Source organism: Yarrowia lipolytica, chromosome 1F, assembly GCF_001761485.1.
Source record: "Yarrowia lipolytica chromosome 1F, complete sequence".
NCBI classification, from domain to species: Eukaryota; Fungi; Ascomycota; class Dipodascomycetes; order Dipodascales; genus Yarrowia; species Yarrowia lipolytica.
In genome coordinates this window covers 1,577,776-1,596,985 of record NC_090775.1, presented here as the reverse complement: position 1 = coordinate 1,596,985, position 19,210 = coordinate 1,577,776, and the positions used below count along the sequence as shown (strand labels likewise).

Here is a 19,210-nt window from a genome sequence, read left to right as displayed (position 1 = left end):
TGCGTTATCTCGCGGATCTATCGGACTCCGATTATGCGGTGCCGTGCGTGGTACCCCCATCTCCCCTATGGGAGGAGTCAGCAGCAGAACCACACATTTGGGAGGGTTGCCGGGCTTGTTTTGGCGCGGGGAAAGTTGCAAATGCGTACGTGACTCACGACGATCACACACGGCTCTTTTCCTCCGCCACCACGGCTCCAGATCACCTCCGGAGTCTTAGTCTCCTTGTCGACAATGCAGTAGTCATGGTTGCAGCAACTTGCATCTTTTCTGCACGTGTCTCACTAAAGCGAAATACACGTAAAAGTGAGTACATTGCCCGACTCTTTTTCTCTTCTCCTTTTTTCCCCCTTCACCCAATGGTTGGCCTTTGCTCACACCCCGAACAATGGGGCATATCGCTGCTTTATGACCTGACTCCCTGCACGTGCCAGGCGCTGTCACACGTTTTCCCCTCAGCAATAGCGCTGATCTGGGGCACCCGAGAGGTGGTCCAGTTTGCCAACAAACCCAACAACGCCCATATCGTGCGCCGGCAATGGGACTACTGGCTCAAACAGTCTGCGTCTGTGGCGCTCATTCTCAGCCTGCTGTACGACGCCTCGCGACACAGAGCCCACCCCACCGACATCTTCTTCTGGAGCCCCCTGGTTCTGGTTGCGGCCACCGTAGAAATCATCTATCTGCAACACGTCGAGGCCGCCAAAAGCCGGATTGCCAGCTCGGCCGTACTGTGGTTCTGGTTCACCCTGGCTATCGGAGGACTTCTGGAAACCATAGGTGACGCCGTTAGAGCTCTCAACGTGAGTAACACGACATTCGACAGTGTGATCCAACCGAAAAACACACACAAAAGACCCCGATTCATACTAACATAGCCAAGAACCGCTCTTTGCACCACGTTTGTGGCCTCCCTGGTCTTTTCTCTCGAATGCTGGGTCTTCGACCCCCGAAAATCGCTCCCTCACATGTACCAAACCGCCTACGAGGACCTCAACCCCATCGAGTACGCCAATATTGCGTCAAGATCGACATTTGGATGGCTCGGACCACTGCTCAAAACTGGATACTCAAAGGTGCTCACCATCGATGACATTCCAGCTTGCCCTACCTGGCTCAAAACTGCCGTCACCCACGGCACCTTTGAACAGACGTGGCAAAAGCAGTTGCGAAAGAAGAACCCATCTCTATTGTGGACAATCACAGCAGTCTACGGCCCAAAGTATCTGTTTCTGTGCGTCTACAACCTCGGAGAAACCCTGGTTCCTTTCATTCAGCCGTTTCTGCTGAGGCAGCTGATTCTGGTGGTCACAGACTACAGAGCCCAGGAAGACGCGGCAAGATCACTCAACAAGCCTCTGGACCCCGATTCCGAGTCTGGACTCATCACCAAGGGCATCATGGTTGTCACAGCCATGCTGGCCCTTTCTCTCGTCCAGATTGTGTCATCCAACAAGTTCATTATTGGCTGTTTCAACATGGTTCTTGAGGTCACCGGCGCCCTGTCTGCCGCAATCCATAATAAGACCCTTACCGTGTCTCCAGAGGCAAAGGCCGATACAAACTCCGGGGACATTGTTAACCTCATGTCCACAGATGTACCCCAGATTGCTCAAACTGCAGATATCATGGACACCATCTGGGGAGCTCCTCTGGGAGTCGTTGTGTGTCTGACCTCCATCTACTTCCTCATTGGTAAAGCCATGTGGGCCGGTGTCTTTGTCATGTCCATGAACCTGCCCATCAACGCCGTTTTCGCCTACTGGGAAACCAAGTTCTACGAGCAGATCATGGCGGTGCGAGACAAGCGAACCGCCGTCACTACCGAGGTTCTCACCAACATCAAGTCGCTCAAGTTTTACTCATGGGAAAAGATTTTCTACGACAAGGTGTGCAAGATCCGAAACGGAGGAGAACTCGCGTTACAGAAGAAGATTCTGCACTACGAGATTGCCGAGGCATTCTCCTGGAGTGTCGCGACGTTTGTCGCCACTTCCGCCTCCTTTGCAGTCTACACCCTTGGCATGAAACAGCCTCTTACCACCGATGTTGCCTTCCCCGTCATGGCTCTATACGGAGCTCTTCTGGAACCTCTGGGGTCAATTCCCTACATCATCACCCATCTGCTCGAGACTGGTATTTCTATTGGCCGAATCTCCAAGTACCTAAAAGCCCGTGATCTTCAGCCCGATGCTGTGACCCATGTAGCTGCTGCTACAGTTCCAGGTCAGGTTTCTGTGACCGTGGAGAACGGTTCTTTTGGCTGGGATTCTCGAGATGTTGCCAAGGATGTGGACAAGCTGCTTCTTACGGACATGAATTTTGAGGCCAAGAAGGGTCAGATTGTGTGTGTTGTAGGAAAGGTTGGCAGTGGAAAGACCACCTTTTTGCACTCTCTTCTGGGAGAGACATACAAGCATGCCGGACAAGTCACAGTGGCTGGACGAGTTGCCTATGTTGCTCAGTCTCCCTGGATCATGAATGCTACCATCAAGGACAATATTGTATTTGGTAGCAAGTTTGATGCTGATTTCTACGCCAAGGTTGTTGATGCGTGCGCTCTCAAGTCTGATTTTGCTATTCTCAAGGATGGAGACCAAACCGAGGTCGGTGAGAAGGGTATTGCTCTTTCAGGAGGTCAGAAGGCTCGTCTTGGACTTGCGCGGGCCGTTTATTCCCGTGCCGACATCATTCTTCTCGACGATCCTCTTTCTGCCGTTGACGAGCATGTGCAACATCATATTATCCAGGAAGTTCTTGGTCCCAATGGTCTGTTGCAGTCCAAAACCAAGGTGCTAGCTACCAACACTCTCAATGCTTTGGAGCACGCAAACATGATCTACTTGATTCAGGACAAGACGTTTGTGGAGAAGGGTTCGTTCGAGGAGGTTTCTCGAGGCGAAGGCCAATTGTCGAAGCTCATCAAGGACTTTGGCCGCAAGGGAAAGAAGACAGACACTTCTGCTTCTGCTTCTGATCTCGTTTCTGGCCCCACTACCCCCACTTCAATGGTTGAAACTGACCCTGTTCTCATTGAAGGAGAAGATACTGTTGAAGAGCTTGGAATCGACCGTACCTTGACGTTGCGACGAGCCTCCACAGCCGAGTTTGTGGCTCCTAAGGGTCCTAAGTCGAATGCTGATGAGAGAGACTCGGACAGAGTCAACCAGGAAATCGTCACCTCAGGAGATATCAAGTCTTCAGTCTATGTGCGATACGCTAAGGCTCTGGGACTGGGCAACCTGGCAATGTTCCTGCTCTGCAACATCATGGTATCTGTGTCTCAGGTTGCTGCCAACTACTGGCTCAAGGACTGGGCCGAGCGATCCGACGACTCAGAGCTCTCTTCCCCAGGTTACTATCTCACCGTGTACTTCATTCTGGGCATTGCTTCCGGTATCTGGCTTGTTTTGGAGCTCATCTTCCTGCACGCGCGTGGAGCCATCCAAGCTGGTATTGAGATGCATGCCAAGATGCTTGCGTGTGTGCTTCGAGCTCCAATGTCCTTCTTTGAGACTACTCCTCTGGGTCGAATCACCAACCGGTTCTCAGGAGACTTGTACAAGATTGACGCCAACCTGCCCTCGGCTATTGAGTACCTGTTCAATGCCATCATTGCAGGCATGGCTTCTCTGCTGGTGATTGTTTTTGCGACACCCATGACCTTGCTGTTCATCATCCCCCTTCTGGTTCTCTTTTACCGATACCAAAAGTACTACATTCACTCTTCTCGAGAAGTGAGACGACTGGTGACTGCTTCCAGGTCCCCTGTTTACGCTCATTTCCAGGAGACACTCAACGGTGTGTCTACCATCCGAGGATACGCCCGTCAAGCTACTTATGAGAAGATCAACCAGGCTCGAACCGACGTGTCAGCCAAGGTGCGTTTTATTCAGCAGAACCTCAACCGATGGTTGTCTCTTCGCCTGCGAGTTATTGCTGCCCTGGTTGTGTTTGCCACAGGTCTGTTTTCCATCCTTTCTCTCCGATGGTACAACTTTATGAATCCCGGAATAATGGGTATTGTCATGACATATGCGCTGAACGTGACGTGGACGCTGGTGCTCATGGTTCGTATGGCCATCAACGTCGAGACCCACTCTGTGTCTGTGGAGCGAGTGTGGGAGTACTGTGAGTTAAAGTCTGAAGCCATTACCGAGATTCCAGGTTGTGTTCCCCCCTCGTGGCCTGAGAATGGTTCCATCTCCTTCAACGATTACTCCACGCGGTACAGAGAGGGTCTGGATCCTGTTCTCAAGGGTATTTCTCTCGATATCAAGCACAAGGAGAAGATTGGTATTGTTGGACGAACTGGAGCCGGCAAATCGTCTCTTACTTTGTCTCTGTTCCGAATCATTGAGGCCATTGGAGGCAACATTTCCATTGACGGAGTTGACATTTCCAAGCTGGGACTTCGAGATCTGCGTCAACGGCTTTCGATCATCCCCCAGGACTCTCAGATCTTCGAGGGAACCATCCGAGAGAACCTGGATCCTTCAGGAACTGCTCACACCGACGAGGAGATCTGGAAGGTGCTAGAGTTGTCTCATTTGGCAGAGTTTGTGCGTTCGTCCACTGATTCGGACGGTCAGCACCAGGAGCTGCTCATGAAGATCAACGAGGGCGGTTCCAACCTGTCTGCAGGTCAGAAACAGCTCATGTGTCTTGGTCGAGCTCTCCTCAACCCCTCTCCTATTCTGATTCTCGACGAGGCTACTGCTGCCGTCGATGTTGAGACAGACAAGATTCTGCAGCAGACAATTCGAACCGAGTTTAAGGAGAAGACGATTCTGACTATTGCTCATCGACTCAACACCATTCTCGACAGTGATCGAATCATTGTACTTAGTGCTGGTCAGGTGGAGGAGTTTGATACCCCCCAGAACCTGCTCAAGAACCACGATAGTTTGTTTTACAAGCTCTGTGAGCGAGGAGGATTTGTCGATGGCGACGAGATCAAGTACACTGTTGCTGAAGAGGAGGGAGATGACAAGAAGGATAATGATGATGATGATGATGATGATGATCAGCCCGCTTACACTGTGGAGGAGCCTGATAATTAATTATGTAAACATAGTATAAAATTTATTGAATATTAGATGGACCATGTGGATGGGTAATAGTGGAGCTTACGGGGGGCGTACTGGGCGTGTTGAAGGATCTAATAGCAAAACATCTCCTCTCCTCGTACCCATTACTAATCGATTATATAATCATCATGATTGCTTTTTGAATGCTAACTTTGGCCAGTCGAGAGTTTGAAAACCCCATCAGCTCGACAGTGGCATGTGTCAGGCCGTTATACGACAAGGGGGATGTGAGACAGCGAGATATGTCTCTGTCGGTGCTTAGTCAGAAAGTAACGTGGACTACGGCCACCTCGGGACTAGTGCTTGGGCTGTGCGTCTACAGTAAGGGTTCTTTCGCTACTAGTCTGGGGCTAACTGGGGAGGGTCTTCGGGGGTTGTTTTGGGGACCATCAAAGTTGAAGAGTTGTCTTTCTGGGTATATCGAGTACGTAGAGACGATTGGTGAAGTCCCCGATACGATTTGTTTGCGATTTTGGTCCGTTTGGTGCACTTTCTTCCCCCATCGCCTGCCTATAAGGTTGGCGACGTTAGGGTGTTTTGCAGCGCTAGAGGCCGAAGTTTGAGTCTGAGCATGCGCCCTAATTGCGGCTGGAGCGACTTTGCTTGGAGACGGACTTTGGGCCATGTCCGAAAAAGAACCTTGCTTCTTCAGAAGACGCATCGATCAACTGTATCTGCGGGCTTCTTGGGGGGTGGAGGGGAGGCTGAGGGACGCGAGTTTGGGTCGGTTGGGGGGATTTTTCCGCTTGAAAAGCTCGAGCAATCAACTCTGCCGGTCGCCATGATCGGATTAATGTCAAAAAAAGAGCGCAAAACCGTCACGTTAAGCGTTTCTAGGTCTGACGTTGTGCGCCTCAGCTCACTTGACTTGCTTGCGGACACTTTCGCTTAATTAGTCGAAATTAATTAACATTACTTGGTTTCGAACTCCCAACCAAACTACGACTACAGTATATGCAAGTCCCAACTGTTACAATTCAGCACAACCACCTCACACCTCACAATAGTCCGTCTAGACCGCGTTTGTGGGCATTTTTTTGCTCAAAAACAGCTCGAATACATTCCTACATCGTTTCTATACCCTCAAACCCGTCTAGAGCCGCCCAAAACCGCCCAAAACCGTCTTTTCGAAGCCCCCACCGCCTCTACTCCGCCTCCCGCTCAGCCCGCGTCAGATGACGTATGCACCCAAGTTAAAATGGGTCCAAACCCTGTCCCAAAAAAAAAGGTTGCCGGGGATGGGGGGTGAAACCTTAAAAGTGCACTCATGCACATTATTTACATGAGCTACACATTGGCACCATACATAAGCTTGGGGGCTTCCTTTCTGACCATCTCCATCACACTAACCACCAACGACATCACCCGACTAGGATGAAATTTTCAAACGTGCTACTGATTTCCGCGCTGTCGGCCGCGTCGGTCGCCGCCCCCGTGGCCGAGCCCGAGCCCAAAAACGTCTGGGTCCCCAAGGTGCCCGACAACGTGCTGCCTGGACCTGAGAAGCGAACCCTCGAGAAGCGACGAGGAGGAGGCTCCAAGGGCGGTGGTGGAGGTGGAGGCGGGTCCCGAGGCTCTTCGGGCTCTTCGGGCTCTTCGGGCTCTTCGGGTTCTTCTGGCTCGTCTGGATCTTCTGGCTCTTCTGGCTCCTCCGGTTCTTCTGGCTCCTCCGGCTCCGGCTCCTCCGGCTCCGGCTCTTCAAACTCGGGATCTCGACCAAACTCCGGCTCGTCTGGCTCGTCCGGTAACTCTGGAGCCGCCCCCGGAGCCGCCGCGGGCTCTGCCCGAGGAGGTGTTGCTCCCGCCCCCGCAGGATCGCCCTACCGAGGAGGCGCCAACGGCGCTCCCCCCGCTTACTCGCAGATGCCCTCGCGAAGCACCCCCGTCTACGGCAACCGATACGCCGGAGGCGCCACCCAGCCGTTCCCTGCTGGCGCCCGATCCATGGGCGGCATCTTCCCCGGCCTGGTTCTCGGAGCCGGAGCGGGTCTGCTGCTGGGATCCGCCATGCACCACGGCTTCAACCGAAACGACCAGGTCTACGAGTACAACTACTACAAGACCATCAACGGAACCGATTACCACATCCAGTGCTTCTGCAAGGCCTACAACCCCTGTGGATGCGACGACCCCAGCGACGACGACTTCCTCAACAACCTGCCCCAGGGCAAGTATGCCGTGGGCCAGGTTGACGGCAACCAGACCATCCAGATCGACGGTACTCTGGAGAACTCCACCGACGCGTCTGCCAGTGCCTCTGCCAGTGCCTCTGCATCTCCTTCTGGAACTATGGCTGCGTCTGGTGCCGGAACCAACAGCGCCAATTACCTGACTGCCGGTGTCATTGCCGGAGCTGTTGCTTTGCTGTTGTAAGCAACTTGATAATGAGCAAGCCACAACGAGCCGCAGCAGTTTGTCGAGGAAAATGTCCCTTATTGCTGCAGGTCAATAACAACAACCGCCACGACCACATGTCCCTGGACAACTTGCAAAAGTAACTTATTCAGTAATGACAACAGCGGGTGATGAGCGGTAAAGGCGCTGCCACCCAGCTGTTGAATGTAATTAACAGATCTTATTGACAAGCAGTGTATTGAGAGCAAGTAGAAAAGAAGTTGATGAATGGCACTTTCAATGACTGTGCAGGTACTATATCACCACCCAATTGAACGCTACAATCGACTTTCATCTCTACGGTATCTCCTCTGATGCACAAACCAACCCTTGATACCATTATATACACTCAATGCATGGCCGTAATGTTTCCGGGGCAATCTTACAACCCAACAGCGGTCAAGTAAGCACCCTCCTGGCCCGTTTGCGGACGCATGGTCATGAACGCCTTATCGACCTTCTTGCGCATCTCCTTCTGCTCCTCGCGTGACTGCTGCGCGTAGTTGAGCTGGTTGAACGTCTGTGTCTGGATCGTGAGGCAATCATGGAACTGTTTGAGCAGACCGTTGCACTGCACAGCGTACTTTTCTTTGGCGCACTTTTGGAACGCCTCCTGGAAGTCCAGACAGTTGAGAGACACGGCGTTGGCCACCATCTGCTTGGACTCGGCCTTGGAAACCCCCGCGGTCTCGGCCATGTTGGCAGATATCGATTTCTCCTCCTGGTACTCGGGTGCCTCGATGGGCGTGTACACTCCGGTGGTGGTCCGGATCTGGCTGGCCATGAACTGCTGCAGATCCTTGTCCATGGACAGAATCACGTCATCGACCGCGGGCGTCTCCAAAATCGGCTTTTCTTTTCTCGTGAACGGCCACCACATGTTGTTTTGTGTGTTGACTCGTGTAGTTGTACTTGTAGTTGTAGAGTATTTATACCGTAGATGTTGGAGTAAAGTCAAGGCACCAATTTTCTCCCAGAGTAGAAATGAGACACCGAATAGAACGGGTAAAACAAGGCGGGTGTAATGTATAACAGTGTCAAAAGATATTCAGAACTTCAACAAAACAAGTAATGTTTCGTTTGCCGCGATAACCACCACAAAACCCCCACAATCGACCGCTTTTCTTCTTTTAAATATCACGTGACTTTAGTTCGATTTCCTGTTACTTGACCTTCAACTAAAGTCTAACCAGTCTCAGCGGGCAATGTGAGAGATTAGAAATCTCTATTAAAAAAAACTTGGGGTTTCCCCGCGTAGGTTCGAATTCTGCGGATGTCGTCAATTTTTTGGGTCATATCAGCTGCCATGTCGACATTTCATTATTATTTTTATTTTGTTATTATCTTTTTATTTGTTTAAAATAACATATTTTTGGCCCAAGCAAACACGGACCAAGTGTTCACTACAGCAACTTGTAGGTTAGGATTTAGTTGGCTTTTTGGGAGCTTTTTTGTTCACTTTTTGGAGTATGCACGTCCATGCAGCTCTACATACAAGTGGAAACGCGTCGACTTCACGAGAGAAAAAAAAAACCACGCCAGGATGAACAGAGAGGCGCGAGAGGCCCGAATGCGGGGCGCGGGGTGAGTTTCACACACGAGAATACGCTCTGTTCCGCTTACTAACACAGAACGCGAAAAGTTGCGCCCGTGAAGCTCGTGATTCATGGAACTACGCCAGGCAGTGGATCTAGTGCTACGGGAGGATTCCGAGAACAACAAAAGGAGGCCCAGACACCTACTCCGTTTGAGCGCAATCAGAGGAGGCGTCAGACGGATGTCTTACCCATGGTTGGCGAGGTGGAAGACATACGAGATGGAGAGGGAGATTTGGCTGGAACAGTTCAAACGGAACCAGCGATACCGTACACTCTGCCGGTGCGACCAGTGTCTACTTCGCCACCGGAATTCAATCTCACTCAAGACTTTGAAGAATCACCGCCTGGACCCGAAGCTGTTGACGAAGATGCAGTTGATCTGAGTGTTCAACATCACGAGCAGTTTGACGTGAGCGATTCCGACGAGGAGTTTGTGCCTGCAGTGGTTTCTGACGTGGAACTGGAGCACCCGCGTCCACCCAGTCCTCCTCGACAATCTCAGGCCACCAGAGGCAACTACGCGGACCGAATCAAAACATTCACTGCTGAAGAGGCCCCGGAGGAGACTCCGGCGTCGTCCAGAAACAGAAGCAGCGTGAGACCGCCCAGAAAGAAGAGAAACAAGGGAATTGCGCTGGAGGTGACGCAACTTGACACGGACGAGCCGGAATTCTCTCCCCGAGTCACCATGGTGGACTTTGTCAGTCAAATGGTTCTGGAGACGCTGGACCAGGAGCTGGGCAAAGACGTGGACGAGGAGCAACGAGAGGTGATTGAAAAGTACAAGGCCGAGCTCAATAGCAGGTTCCTGGAGCTCTGTGATATCAACAATGCAGTGTACATGCAACGGGCTCGTGTGGCCAAGCTGATCCGGACGAAAAACACCGCCCAGGAAGCTCTACTCAAGGTGAACGAGAATCTCAATGGTGCGCGGGTGGAGACTGATCGAAAGAGTCGTGAATACGCCGCCAAAAAACGTACCTGGGACGATACTCGGCTTGTCAACGAGTTTTTGCATGATGTGCAAGACGTCAACAACAGTCTGCGAGGAGTGCACTCTTCTGGCGTGATAATGACGCCTTCCGTGTTTGATAAGCTAGCTCATATCGAGGAACAGACCCAGTTATTGGGTAAACTCCGTCAACTCAATGGACTGTTGGAGTTTGCCAGTCAGAAGCTGTCCTCCTAGAACCCCTCACCGTACGCTACAGTTGGATATTTATTAGTTCTTTTATTTTGATACTTTCATACATGGGCGTGGCCTCATGTGGTTACAAAAATGCATTACCTGTCGTAGGCTTTTGTCCTTATCCATGGAGGCAACTGATTGTACCATGACAGTACTGGTAGTATTGAGCCTCCATCCAAGAGCTGTTGCTCGTCGTTTCCAATGTATCAATCGGACCCTCTTCTTGATTGACACAGGTGCAAACTGTAGAGCTCTTAGTCGGTCACCATTGATAGCGCCCAAGTGTCTCATTTCCTCACTCTTCCCTCATGATGGTGGTGCTTAGTCCTCTCTCACCAAAGCAGCAATCATGCAGTAAAGATAGAGGAAGAAAAAGACAAGGTAGCAGGCGAGCTTGATGAACGACTCCTGCTTGTGTTTCTTGAGCGTTCGGAAAATCTCGGTGGCGTCCAGGAGATGGGTGTTTGTATAAATCTTGTGGGCGTTGTACGCAAAGATGGGCGCATTGAGCAGCAGCACGATCCAATGGCCCGTGAGCAGGAACACAATGGTCAGGGCGGCGTGCGCCGCGGCCTCGGGCAACACGTAGTTGTTGAGCCGATTACACAGGTCGATCGGGTTGATGTAATCACACTCCAGGTCCGAGTACATGATTGTGAAGAAAACCTGCAGAAAGAGGTTCACTAGCGAGATGAGGATGGCGAAGATGAAGGTGTACGCGTCGGCGGCCATTGTGGAGGATGTGAGTCACGAGAAGGGCGTTGGCGGGCTGTCTGGGGCGGGGACTCTTGTGCAACTGCGGTCAGGTGGGCTGTTGCAATGGTTGGTAACTGTGAACTTAAACGCCGGGGCTAAATGCCGAAAAAAAAAGTGTTCAGGTTGCGAGTTAATGAAGGGGGCGACTGTGGGGAGGGCACGCGAGGTTTGTGGGCTTAGGGTGAAATATTATGAGTTATTGGAGCTGTTATGAGTCGAAAAAATGATGCTGCTTGTCCATTTGCTTCATCGTTTATTGTTGAATGAGCCATTTGCACACAGTTTTGTCCTATGCAAGGAGGAACAAACCCAAACTGTGTTAAGTATTGATCAAGTAATGTGTGAAGTAAAACAGGTTTTGGGAGGGTGTACTGTTCACAGCAATGTGTGTATAACAGAAGGAAGAACGGGATTTTGCGGTGTTTTGCGATGTTTTGCGATGTTTTTCAATGTTTTTCAATGTTTTTCAATGTTTTTCAATGTTTTTCGATGTTTTTCGATGTTTTTCAATGTTTTTCAATGTTTTGCAATGTTTTTCGATGTTTTTCGATGTTTTTCGATGTTTTGTTCCCCATAACCGGCTTGTATGGAACAAGTGTACCAGAATCGGGTTTTTTTGAAAAAAATATATACAGTATATTTTGTACGTTGTTTGGATTATGTACTTCTGTACGCCTATGCGGACGTGGTTGTACTCGTACCTTGTAAACAGGTGTAAATGTTCTAAAAAGAATATATATATATATTATATATATACATATTAACCTGTCCCAGATGGTAGAGAACCGATTAATATCACCAAAACCGCCTACCACACCAAAAGAATGAACTATGCGCACCATCCACAAATACATACACGATATCACACATGGCGCCATATCATCACCGACATTGTCTCTACCCCCCTCCCAGTGCGGCTCATTTCTCAGTCGTATTTTTAGCGCATCCCATTACCTTGCTTCATGAGCAAGGGGCTGGCATGACCGCTTAGACCATAGATGGATGTCCGATTCATAGCAGCTGGGGGTCACTGGGGGGGGCGTCGGAGGCAGGTGGCCAGCGCGCTTAGCAGGTTTTGACGGGTTTTTCGGGGTTATTTTCAGCGTCGGTTTCTGCGGCCCACCCGAAGGACGCTCTCTCCAGGGTCACATTGTCCACCCGTCGAGTAATGAGCCAGTTGTCATCTGATTTGGAGACACGGTCCCTACAGTTGAGCGGTGTGCATAGCATGGATAAGGCATATCCCGGATCGGTCTATCTACGGGTTGCGGGAGACGGCTGGGTCCAGGGGCGGTGAAAGGGTGATTGTGGACAGGGTCGCAATTTGCCTTGGGTCAACGTTCGCTGACTGCAACGGCAACATGGTCTTTGGCTGGCGTTTTTTGCAACGTCGGATTAACCGGACAAGAGCTGGAAAGGGCGGAAAAACGGAATCGACAAACCGGACAAACGGACAAACGGACAAACGAACAATGAACGAACGAGCCAATGAACAGGAGAAATGAACAAACGAAAAACGCAAAACGCCGCTATTTGAACCACCCTCGTGTGATATTATTTGCGGCTACGGCCAAACATGGTTTGGTGTTTTGTTTAGACCACATTCATCTGAAGCCAGGGGTACGAGTGTCAGACAATTGTACTATGAGTGTCTACGAGTATCATACGTCGTAGATATGCCGTCGATGGCGTGTCTGGTTGTTGCTGATTGTTGCGACTATTTTGCGGCTATTGTTGCGGCTATTGTTGCGGCTATTGTTGCGGCTATTGTTGCTATCGAGGCCATTTGTCCCCAACAAAGACCTCGAGCAGGGCTGAAGCAGGTGCAAAATCAATATCGCAACACTGTATTTTATATCTTGTTTTAATATAATATATAGCTACAAGTATATATAAAAAACGACAAACAAAAAACGAAAGAAGAAAACCAGGATAAAGACATTAACAAGAGGACAAGGCCGGTAGAGAGAAAAGGAAGAGCGAGGGAAGGAAGAAGCAGAGGCTAGGGACGGGAAAAGAGCCAAAGAGAGGGAAAAAAAGGAGATTACCTTGTGGTCCATGTGAGCACCCCGCCTCTCTCGTCTGATTATATTAAGGGGTCCAGCTCGATAATATTTGGGCACAGGAAACCATTGAGAGTGATTGACGAGTGATTGAATATCGAACACCGGCTTATTGACACCCTGCCTTGACACCTTGCCTTGACACCTTGCCTTGACACCTTGCCTTGACACCTAGACGCCTAGACACCTAGACGCCTAGACACCAGACAAAGCTCTATCTCCGGGGGATTTGCAGATTGCTTAGTCAGATAACCGTCGTAGCAACAGATAGCTAAGACATCATCTATAGCTATTCTACGTTACTTCACGTTGAAAAATCTACTCACCACCACTACTCACCACCATTACTCACCACCAACGCCCTGTGCTCACCACCACCCACGCACTACCCACTCACTCCGCCGCCCATCCATCCCCTTTGGGCTGAGTCACTTCCATTTTAGTGAGCATCCACCACGCAGGGTCTTCAAAGAGAGGGTTTTATTTTGAACAACGACAAGGCGGAATTCTGTCAGACAAACATAGGCACAGACACAGACACACTGACTGACTGACTGACTGACTGACTGACTGACTGACCGACACTCAGACCGACACTCAGACCGACAGACAGATATATGCCTCACCTCCCCTAAAGCATTGTTTTTCGCATCTTGCTTTTTCTCACCACACTCAATCAACTCCATACCCCTCCACCACCCACGTCTGTGGCATTGTCACACCGACAGCCCAGCCGTATTGCTTGAGCCGGAGGTAACGGCTTTACGGGCTCCTTCTTCCTGTTGGTCTTGCTCTTCTCCGCAACGCCACTAATATATTTCTCGGCCCCACCAACTCTAACTTTTATTAGTGTGCTTCCAACCTGTACGGATACTGTATCCTCCACACTCAGTTTGCACACGCACAACTCTCTTCTCTCTCTCTCTCCACGACTCGCAGCCCGGTTCACCTTTAGAGTCATTGAGCGTCTGCTATCCGCCTCGCCGACATCCTCCACGGAGTCCCACACTCGCCACAAACCACGCGACCCGGCCAATTCGCCACCACACTCTCCCCACTCGCCCGCGCCAGTGCTATCTCCACCGCCGCCACTGAGGGATTATGAACCCCAACGACAAATACACAGACGACACGCTCAACGAGCTGCACTTTTCGCAGACGGTGGGCTCGCCCGAGTACGGCTCGCTGCTATCGCGCCAAGTGCTGCAGGGCGGAATCAACTACGACGACCTGGAACAGATGGGAACAGTGCCGGACGACCTACTGGACCTAGACGACATGTCGCCGGAGTCGTCCAACCGCGGCCAGTACATTCCGCAGACCGGTAACAGCTCCAACAACATGTATCCGCCAGAGACACAGCTGCAATACGGCATCACGCCGCCCATTCCCGAGTCCTCCAGCCCGTTTGACGAGTATATGATTGGACGCTATGTCAACAACATGGACGGTATCCAGCTGCCTTCCCAGATGAGGCCAAATACCAATTCCAACACAGGCAGCAATACCAGCAACAACAACAATCTGAATGTGAACAACAACAACAACAACAATCTCAATGTCAACAACAACAACAACAACAACAATAACAGCAACGATGTCAGTATGGGCAACAGCAACAACAACACTAATTTGACCGACAGTCCACAGCTTAACGCGTCGTATTACCCCACTTCCGCGTCCCACTCCCGCAACTCGTCCGCGGGAATCTCCAATATGGGCATGGTCCCCGTGCAACAGCAGCAGATGGGCTCGTCGCTGTCCCCCGACACTACGCCCTACGGCTCGCCCACCAACATCCCCGTACCCACGTCCTCGGGAGCGTCACGTCGCCAGGTCAATTTTGCCGACCAGTTTGGCTCGCCGTCGTCGTACGGTTCGTCGCTCGAGCACCGCGCGCTCTCTCCTTACGCGCGCTCGCCGCTGTCCAAGGGCGTCATTTCGAGGTCGCTGGACGAGAAGCAGCCAGCAGTTGCTTGCGGCGGCAGAGCGCAAGCCGTAAAGCGGCCGCGAGTCCCATAACGCCCGTCGAGCGCCGACGACGCGACAACATCAACGAACCGCATCCAGGAGCTGTCGAACACTCCATTCCCGAAAACTTTCTCAACGAGCCAATAATCGGCGGGTCTCCGTCGCTGGGTCCTATGGGCTCGCCACCGCCGTCGCAGACCCCTGGGACCAAAGATGGACGTCCTAATAAGGGCACCATTCTGATCAAGAGTGTTGAGTACATCAAGAAGCTGCAGACGGTCATCGACGAGCAGAATCAGCGGGAAATCGACATGTATGAGCGGCTCAACATTCTGGAGCGGCAGCTAGGCATTCCCGAGACCAAGCTGGAGACGTCGTCGGCAGAGCTGGCTCTGGCCAGATTGGGGATTAAGGATGACCTATCGCCGGACCAGGTGGTGGTCAAGCAGGAGGAAGAGTATTAGACGTACAACTAGTGTATTAGATAAGTTATTGATCGAGCAGCTAACTGCCGCGGCTGTAGTGGGCGTTGGATGGGATGGGATTTGGAATTTGGGATTACAATGTGACTTCACTGGTTGCATTTGATGATTTCTTTTTCTGGTCCGGACCTGTCTATTAGTGCGGATTTGGAGGGCATGAGTGATTATAGCTTCCAAGAGTGGTGTGGTTATATCACCGCAGGCAAACGCTACCAGGAGTTGGGGTAATAGCGATGGCGAAAACGGGGAGGGGAAAAAAAACGTTGAAGCCGTTGTAATGTGAGACATGAAGATGAGAGGGGTTGAATTAGTGCTTATGTGATTGATATTCACTCAGTAGGCCGATGGTAGATGGGGTTGGAAGATGGAGTATATTTAGACGATGGTTTACAGGTGAGAGTGAGAATGAGCGACTTGAGAGGGTTCAGACCATAGTTTTGGGGTGTAAAAGAGGTTTTATTACAGCTAGAGACTATTGGAGGTGCTTTAATGTCTGCTGCGTATGTACTTCAGAGTAGATCGTCGTTCTGTTTGGTTGGAGTTGACGAGATAATAGGTTCTCTTCCAAGTAAGTGTTTCCAGTGGGGTTATTTGGCGTTAGTTGGGAGATAGTTGAATGATGAGTTGTGCTGGTGGTAACTATTTCAGTGTTCTGTGAACGCAAGTGATCTTATAAGGGAGTTAATGGATGTATTGGCAGTGTATTTTAAACAAAAATATAAAAAAAAGTGTCTTTTGTAGTACTAATATTTCTAGATATTTTTGTTTTAGTGAAAAGAAGGCGTATTCTATAGTTGGGAGTACAGTTGACTTTTACTTTAGAGGAGTGTGATGTAGTTGGGGTTTCAAAGTGTGAGGTCAAAAGAGTGTTGAAACCCGATTACAGCACAATTACGATATGACTTATTTGGTGGAATAAAACGAGGCTCTGGTAACGTGGGATACTTGCTCCGACGCTTTTATATCTCAGCAAGTTCACATTATCTCCATTGATCAGCAGTTTCGATGGTTCCTGACCAGAAGGGTCGTTATGGCGCGAATATAGTACATACCTGAGGAGAGATTGGGTAAGTGGATGGAGAAAATGAGGAACATCAAGTCTCTGAGTCAATTCCTCTTCTATTTGGAGAGTCTGGAATCTTCTATGATATGGGAGTTGTGTTCAAACACCAATTGAGGTGACAGGTTGATATCAGGTGTTGAAAAGGACCTTGAATGTACGATGGAACACCCCAAAGACATACTAATGGCACCGAAAACCGAAGTATGTTAGACTACGGGGGCTTTCATTCTGAGCTGTTCAGTAGAGAAGACAGCTTACCTGTTGAACTCCTGCTACGAGTGAAACCGCCTTTTCGTTTCCAGACCAAATTTCTCGTCCAACCGAGCTACCCGAGCTACGAACCCAAGTGTGACCGTTTCTTGAACTTGTTTCACCCGTCTCAATTCGAGATCCGCAGCTTCAACTCCTTCCACCCCCTTCTCCTCATACTCATACTCATCAATGGTTTATTCATATATACACTTGTCATCATATAGAGAAGGCAGGCGCTCGCAGAAAACACCAACAGCTTCTTTAATGGGTCAGAAAGGGGGAAAGGAACCTTCCTCAGTAAGCTCTTTGCAAGGATCACATCTGCAATTGCAAAATTGTTTCGTTTCGATCACAATCACACAAATTACAAATCGGGCATTCGCAGCACCTCCCGCTCCTTGTTCTCGGCCAGCTCTCGGAGCTTCTCCATGACCGGGCTCTTGGCCCATCGCTCGGGACAGGGCTTGATGTTGTCGTTTCGGGTGGCCCAGTAGAAAATGTCCCAGTCGGGCTCATCCAGCAGCTTGTCGTACTCCTCCAGCTCCTCCCGGGTCATGTCCTTGAGATACAGCTTGGCGTATCGCGACAGCAGCAGGTCGGTTTCGAGAATGCCTCGCTTTCGGCTCTGGTACAGCAGACGGGCTCGCTTGGTCTCAGTCTCCTCTCCGTGTCGGGGAATGGGCTCGATCTTCACGTCCACCTCGTCGGCGGTCTTGCCGGCCACAGGGTTGATGTTGGCCTGGGTTCCGGCTCTGATGAGAGAGGTGTGGAACGCTCGGGAAGATCGCACTAGTCGCAGCATTTTAGTCGGTTCAAAGCTCGGGGTGTGTAAGAGAAGAAGAGTCTGGGGTACAGTATGTGCATTATTATCAAACTTTGCATGATTAGTAATCGCACTTGTGGGTTTGGGGAGTGGTCATTTGGAACGAGGAGAGCTACAAGTAGAGAGAGAAGGCGGTGTGATAATTTGTATATGGCGATTCTTAGAGTCGACTCGTCTCGCGTGTGTTTGACACATATTCAGGGTGAATTGTTCTAGCAATTACGACAGACCGAGGTAAGGAACGAATCCAGTGGTGAAAGCAATCGTTTTCTTTCAGACTATTGAAGAAATGAGGTATAATTGTCACAGTCATTTAGGCACTTCCTCCAAGCTATTCGATTTGCCGTCGAATCACCAATGTTTACGCACTACCGCTCTCAGGGGCTATACAACTGTGAAGAGAGCCCGGTTGAACTACGAAAGATGCACCAAAGACACGTACCAACTTGTGCAACTTGCAGAGGAAGAATATATCAGACTATATCCAATCACACTAGTCCATCTCAGCTTATCTGTCCTTCTTGATAACCTGTCGGTAATGCTTGGATCGCTGCTTGAGCATGTGGGAATAGAGAATGTAGAGTCCAATGGGCCAGATGACCATGGCGGCCTTGAGGAAGAGAGCAAAGTAGGGCTGCTCGGTTCGGGCGTAGGCAATGGCGTTCCACATGAGCTTCATCTCGCCAGACACACCCAGAGGGTACAGCACCAGGAAGAAGTTGTATCGGATCCACTGGTGCCAGTCGGGGACGCCCCAGCCAGCTAGGTTAAGCGCGTAGAAGGAGTATCGGATCACCTCGGTCACGGACCACGCAATCACCATGAAGGTGAAGAAGATGTCAGTGCCGGTCTGGGGGTACTGGTACAGCACGCCCCACACGAGGGCAAATCGCGAGAAGATTTGCATCACGGTGGTCTGCAGGGGCGATCGCACCAGGCCGAACAGCGAGTGGAAGATCTCCAGGCCTGCCAGAGTCTGGACTCCAATGAGGAAGTCCCGCAGACCCCCAGACACGTAATCGTATCCCACCAGAGGCAGCAGAATCAGAAGCCGTGCCAGAACGGCAAACCACAGAAAGGTCGAAATGCTGTTGTACAGCGTGAGGTACTTGGTTACCAGAGCCGATGCCATTGTCGTAGAGGGCGGTGTGAATGCTGGGGAGTTGGCTACTTGTAGTATGTACTGTACTTGTAGGAGGTTTGGAGATTTGTTGGGACATGCAGTTGGTGCGAGAGTTTATTGAGAGAGGATGGATTTGGAGCAGGGGGTTGATAATGGGGGTTGGGAAGGTGGAAGATGGTTGAAGGATGGTTGGATCGACTCAATTGAGTGCCATTTCACCTCCCCTGGGTTCCTGAATGAAAACAAACGGACTTTAACTAGCACTTTGGACTATTCATCATTTCGGGTTCTCATGAAGTGATAGTCTGACTATGTTATGGAGAGTTGAGAAATGGACTTATCTGGTCATCTACTTATGTTTCTTTCTCGGATGAACATTGTGGGAGTGACCGACAGAAGGGAGTGA

The 19,210-nt window shown here is 50.5% G+C and overlaps 14 protein-coding genes across 14 annotated transcripts; 5 read left to right on the top strand and 9 right to left on the bottom strand.

Moving 5' to 3' along the window:
- Positions 1-359: 359 nt before the first annotated feature.
- YALI1_F15961g (uncharacterized protein) lies at positions 360-5,063 on the top strand (the record flags this gene model as incomplete). Its single annotated transcript, XM_505316.3, has 2 exons — positions 360-803; positions 879-5,063. The coding sequence occupies 2 exons, from the start codon at positions 360-362 to the stop codon at positions 5,061-5,063; spliced, it is 4,629 nt and encodes a 1,542-aa protein (XP_505316.3).
- Positions 5,064-6,464: 1,401 nt separating this feature from the next.
- On the top strand, positions 6,465-7,463 carry YALI1_F15905g (uncharacterized protein; the record flags this gene model as incomplete). Its single annotated transcript, XM_505315.3, has 1 exon — positions 6,465-7,463. One exon carries the CDS (start codon positions 6,465-6,467, stop codon positions 7,461-7,463), a length of 999 nt encoding a protein of 332 aa, XP_505315.1.
- Positions 7,464-7,522: 59 nt separating this feature from the next.
- On the bottom strand, positions 7,523-7,824 carry YALI1_F15891g (uncharacterized protein; the record flags this gene model as incomplete). The annotated part of the gene is made up of 2 exons (XM_068283343.1): positions 7,523-7,664; positions 7,730-7,824. The coding sequence occupies 2 exons, from the start codon at positions 7,822-7,824 to the stop codon at positions 7,523-7,525; spliced, it is 237 nt and encodes a 78-aa protein (XP_068139444.1).
- A 42-nt stretch (positions 7,825-7,866) lies between these two features.
- Positions 7,867-8,364, bottom strand: YALI1_F15886g (uncharacterized protein; the record flags this gene model as incomplete). The annotated part of the gene is made up of 1 exon (XM_505314.3): positions 7,867-8,364. One exon carries the CDS (start codon positions 8,362-8,364, stop codon positions 7,867-7,869), a length of 498 nt encoding a protein of 165 aa, XP_505314.1.
- Positions 8,365-9,027: 663 nt separating this feature from the next.
- Positions 9,028-10,271, top strand: YALI1_F15878g (uncharacterized protein; the record flags this gene model as incomplete). The annotated part of the gene is made up of 2 exons (XM_505313.3): positions 9,028-9,068; positions 9,116-10,271. The coding sequence occupies 2 exons, from the start codon at positions 9,028-9,030 to the stop codon at positions 10,269-10,271; spliced, it is 1,197 nt and encodes a 398-aa protein (XP_505313.3).
- A 321-nt stretch (positions 10,272-10,592) lies between these two features.
- On the bottom strand, positions 10,593-11,003 carry YALI1_F15859g (uncharacterized protein; the record flags this gene model as incomplete). The annotated part of the gene is made up of 1 exon (XM_505312.2): positions 10,593-11,003. One exon carries the CDS (start codon positions 11,001-11,003, stop codon positions 10,593-10,595), a length of 411 nt encoding a protein of 136 aa, XP_505312.2.
- A 974-nt stretch (positions 11,004-11,977) lies between these two features.
- YALI1_F15847g (uncharacterized protein) lies at positions 11,978-12,257 on the bottom strand (the record flags this gene model as incomplete). Its single annotated transcript, XM_068283342.1, has 2 exons — positions 11,978-12,139; positions 12,186-12,257. 2 exons carry the CDS (start codon positions 12,255-12,257, stop codon positions 11,978-11,980), a joined length of 234 nt encoding a protein of 77 aa, XP_068139443.1.
- Positions 12,258-12,285: 28 nt separating this feature from the next.
- Positions 12,286-12,635, bottom strand: YALI1_F15843g (uncharacterized protein; the record flags this gene model as incomplete). Its single annotated transcript, XM_068283341.1, has 2 exons — positions 12,286-12,570; positions 12,627-12,635. 2 exons carry the CDS (start codon positions 12,633-12,635, stop codon positions 12,286-12,288), a joined length of 294 nt encoding a protein of 97 aa, XP_068139442.1.
- Positions 12,636-12,907: 272 nt separating this feature from the next.
- YALI1_F15835g (uncharacterized protein) lies at positions 12,908-13,435 on the bottom strand (the record flags this gene model as incomplete). The annotated part of the gene is made up of 3 exons (XM_068283340.1): positions 12,908-13,227; positions 13,278-13,373; positions 13,417-13,435. The coding sequence occupies 3 exons, from the start codon at positions 13,433-13,435 to the stop codon at positions 12,908-12,910; spliced, it is 435 nt and encodes a 144-aa protein (XP_068139441.1).
- Positions 13,436-13,518: 83 nt separating this feature from the next.
- On the bottom strand, positions 13,519-14,051 carry YALI1_F15829g (uncharacterized protein; the record flags this gene model as incomplete). The annotated part of the gene is made up of 2 exons (XM_068283339.1): positions 13,519-13,742; positions 13,787-14,051. 2 exons carry the CDS (start codon positions 14,049-14,051, stop codon positions 13,519-13,521), a joined length of 489 nt encoding a protein of 162 aa, XP_068139440.1.
- Positions 14,052-14,191: 140 nt separating this feature from the next.
- On the top strand, positions 14,192-15,112 carry YALI1_F15827g (uncharacterized protein; the record flags this gene model as incomplete). Its single annotated transcript, XM_505311.3, has 1 exon — positions 14,192-15,112. One exon carries the CDS (start codon positions 14,192-14,194, stop codon positions 15,110-15,112), a length of 921 nt encoding a protein of 306 aa, XP_505311.3.
- Positions 15,113-15,234: 122 nt separating this feature from the next.
- On the top strand, positions 15,235-15,525 carry YALI1_F15817g (uncharacterized protein; the record flags this gene model as incomplete). Its single annotated transcript, XM_068283338.1, has 1 exon — positions 15,235-15,525. One exon carries the CDS (start codon positions 15,235-15,237, stop codon positions 15,523-15,525), a length of 291 nt encoding a protein of 96 aa, XP_068139439.1.
- A 1,697-nt stretch (positions 15,526-17,222) lies between these two features.
- On the bottom strand, positions 17,223-17,660 carry YALI1_F15793g (uncharacterized protein; the record flags this gene model as incomplete). The annotated part of the gene is made up of 1 exon (XM_505310.3): positions 17,223-17,660. One exon carries the CDS (start codon positions 17,658-17,660, stop codon positions 17,223-17,225), a length of 438 nt encoding a protein of 145 aa, XP_505310.1.
- Positions 17,661-18,189: 529 nt separating this feature from the next.
- Positions 18,190-18,813, bottom strand: YALI1_F15781g (uncharacterized protein; the record flags this gene model as incomplete). The annotated part of the gene is made up of 1 exon (XM_505309.3): positions 18,190-18,813. The coding sequence occupies one exon, from the start codon at positions 18,811-18,813 to the stop codon at positions 18,190-18,192; it is 624 nt and encodes a 207-aa protein (XP_505309.1).
- Positions 18,814-19,210: the final 397 nt, after the last annotated feature.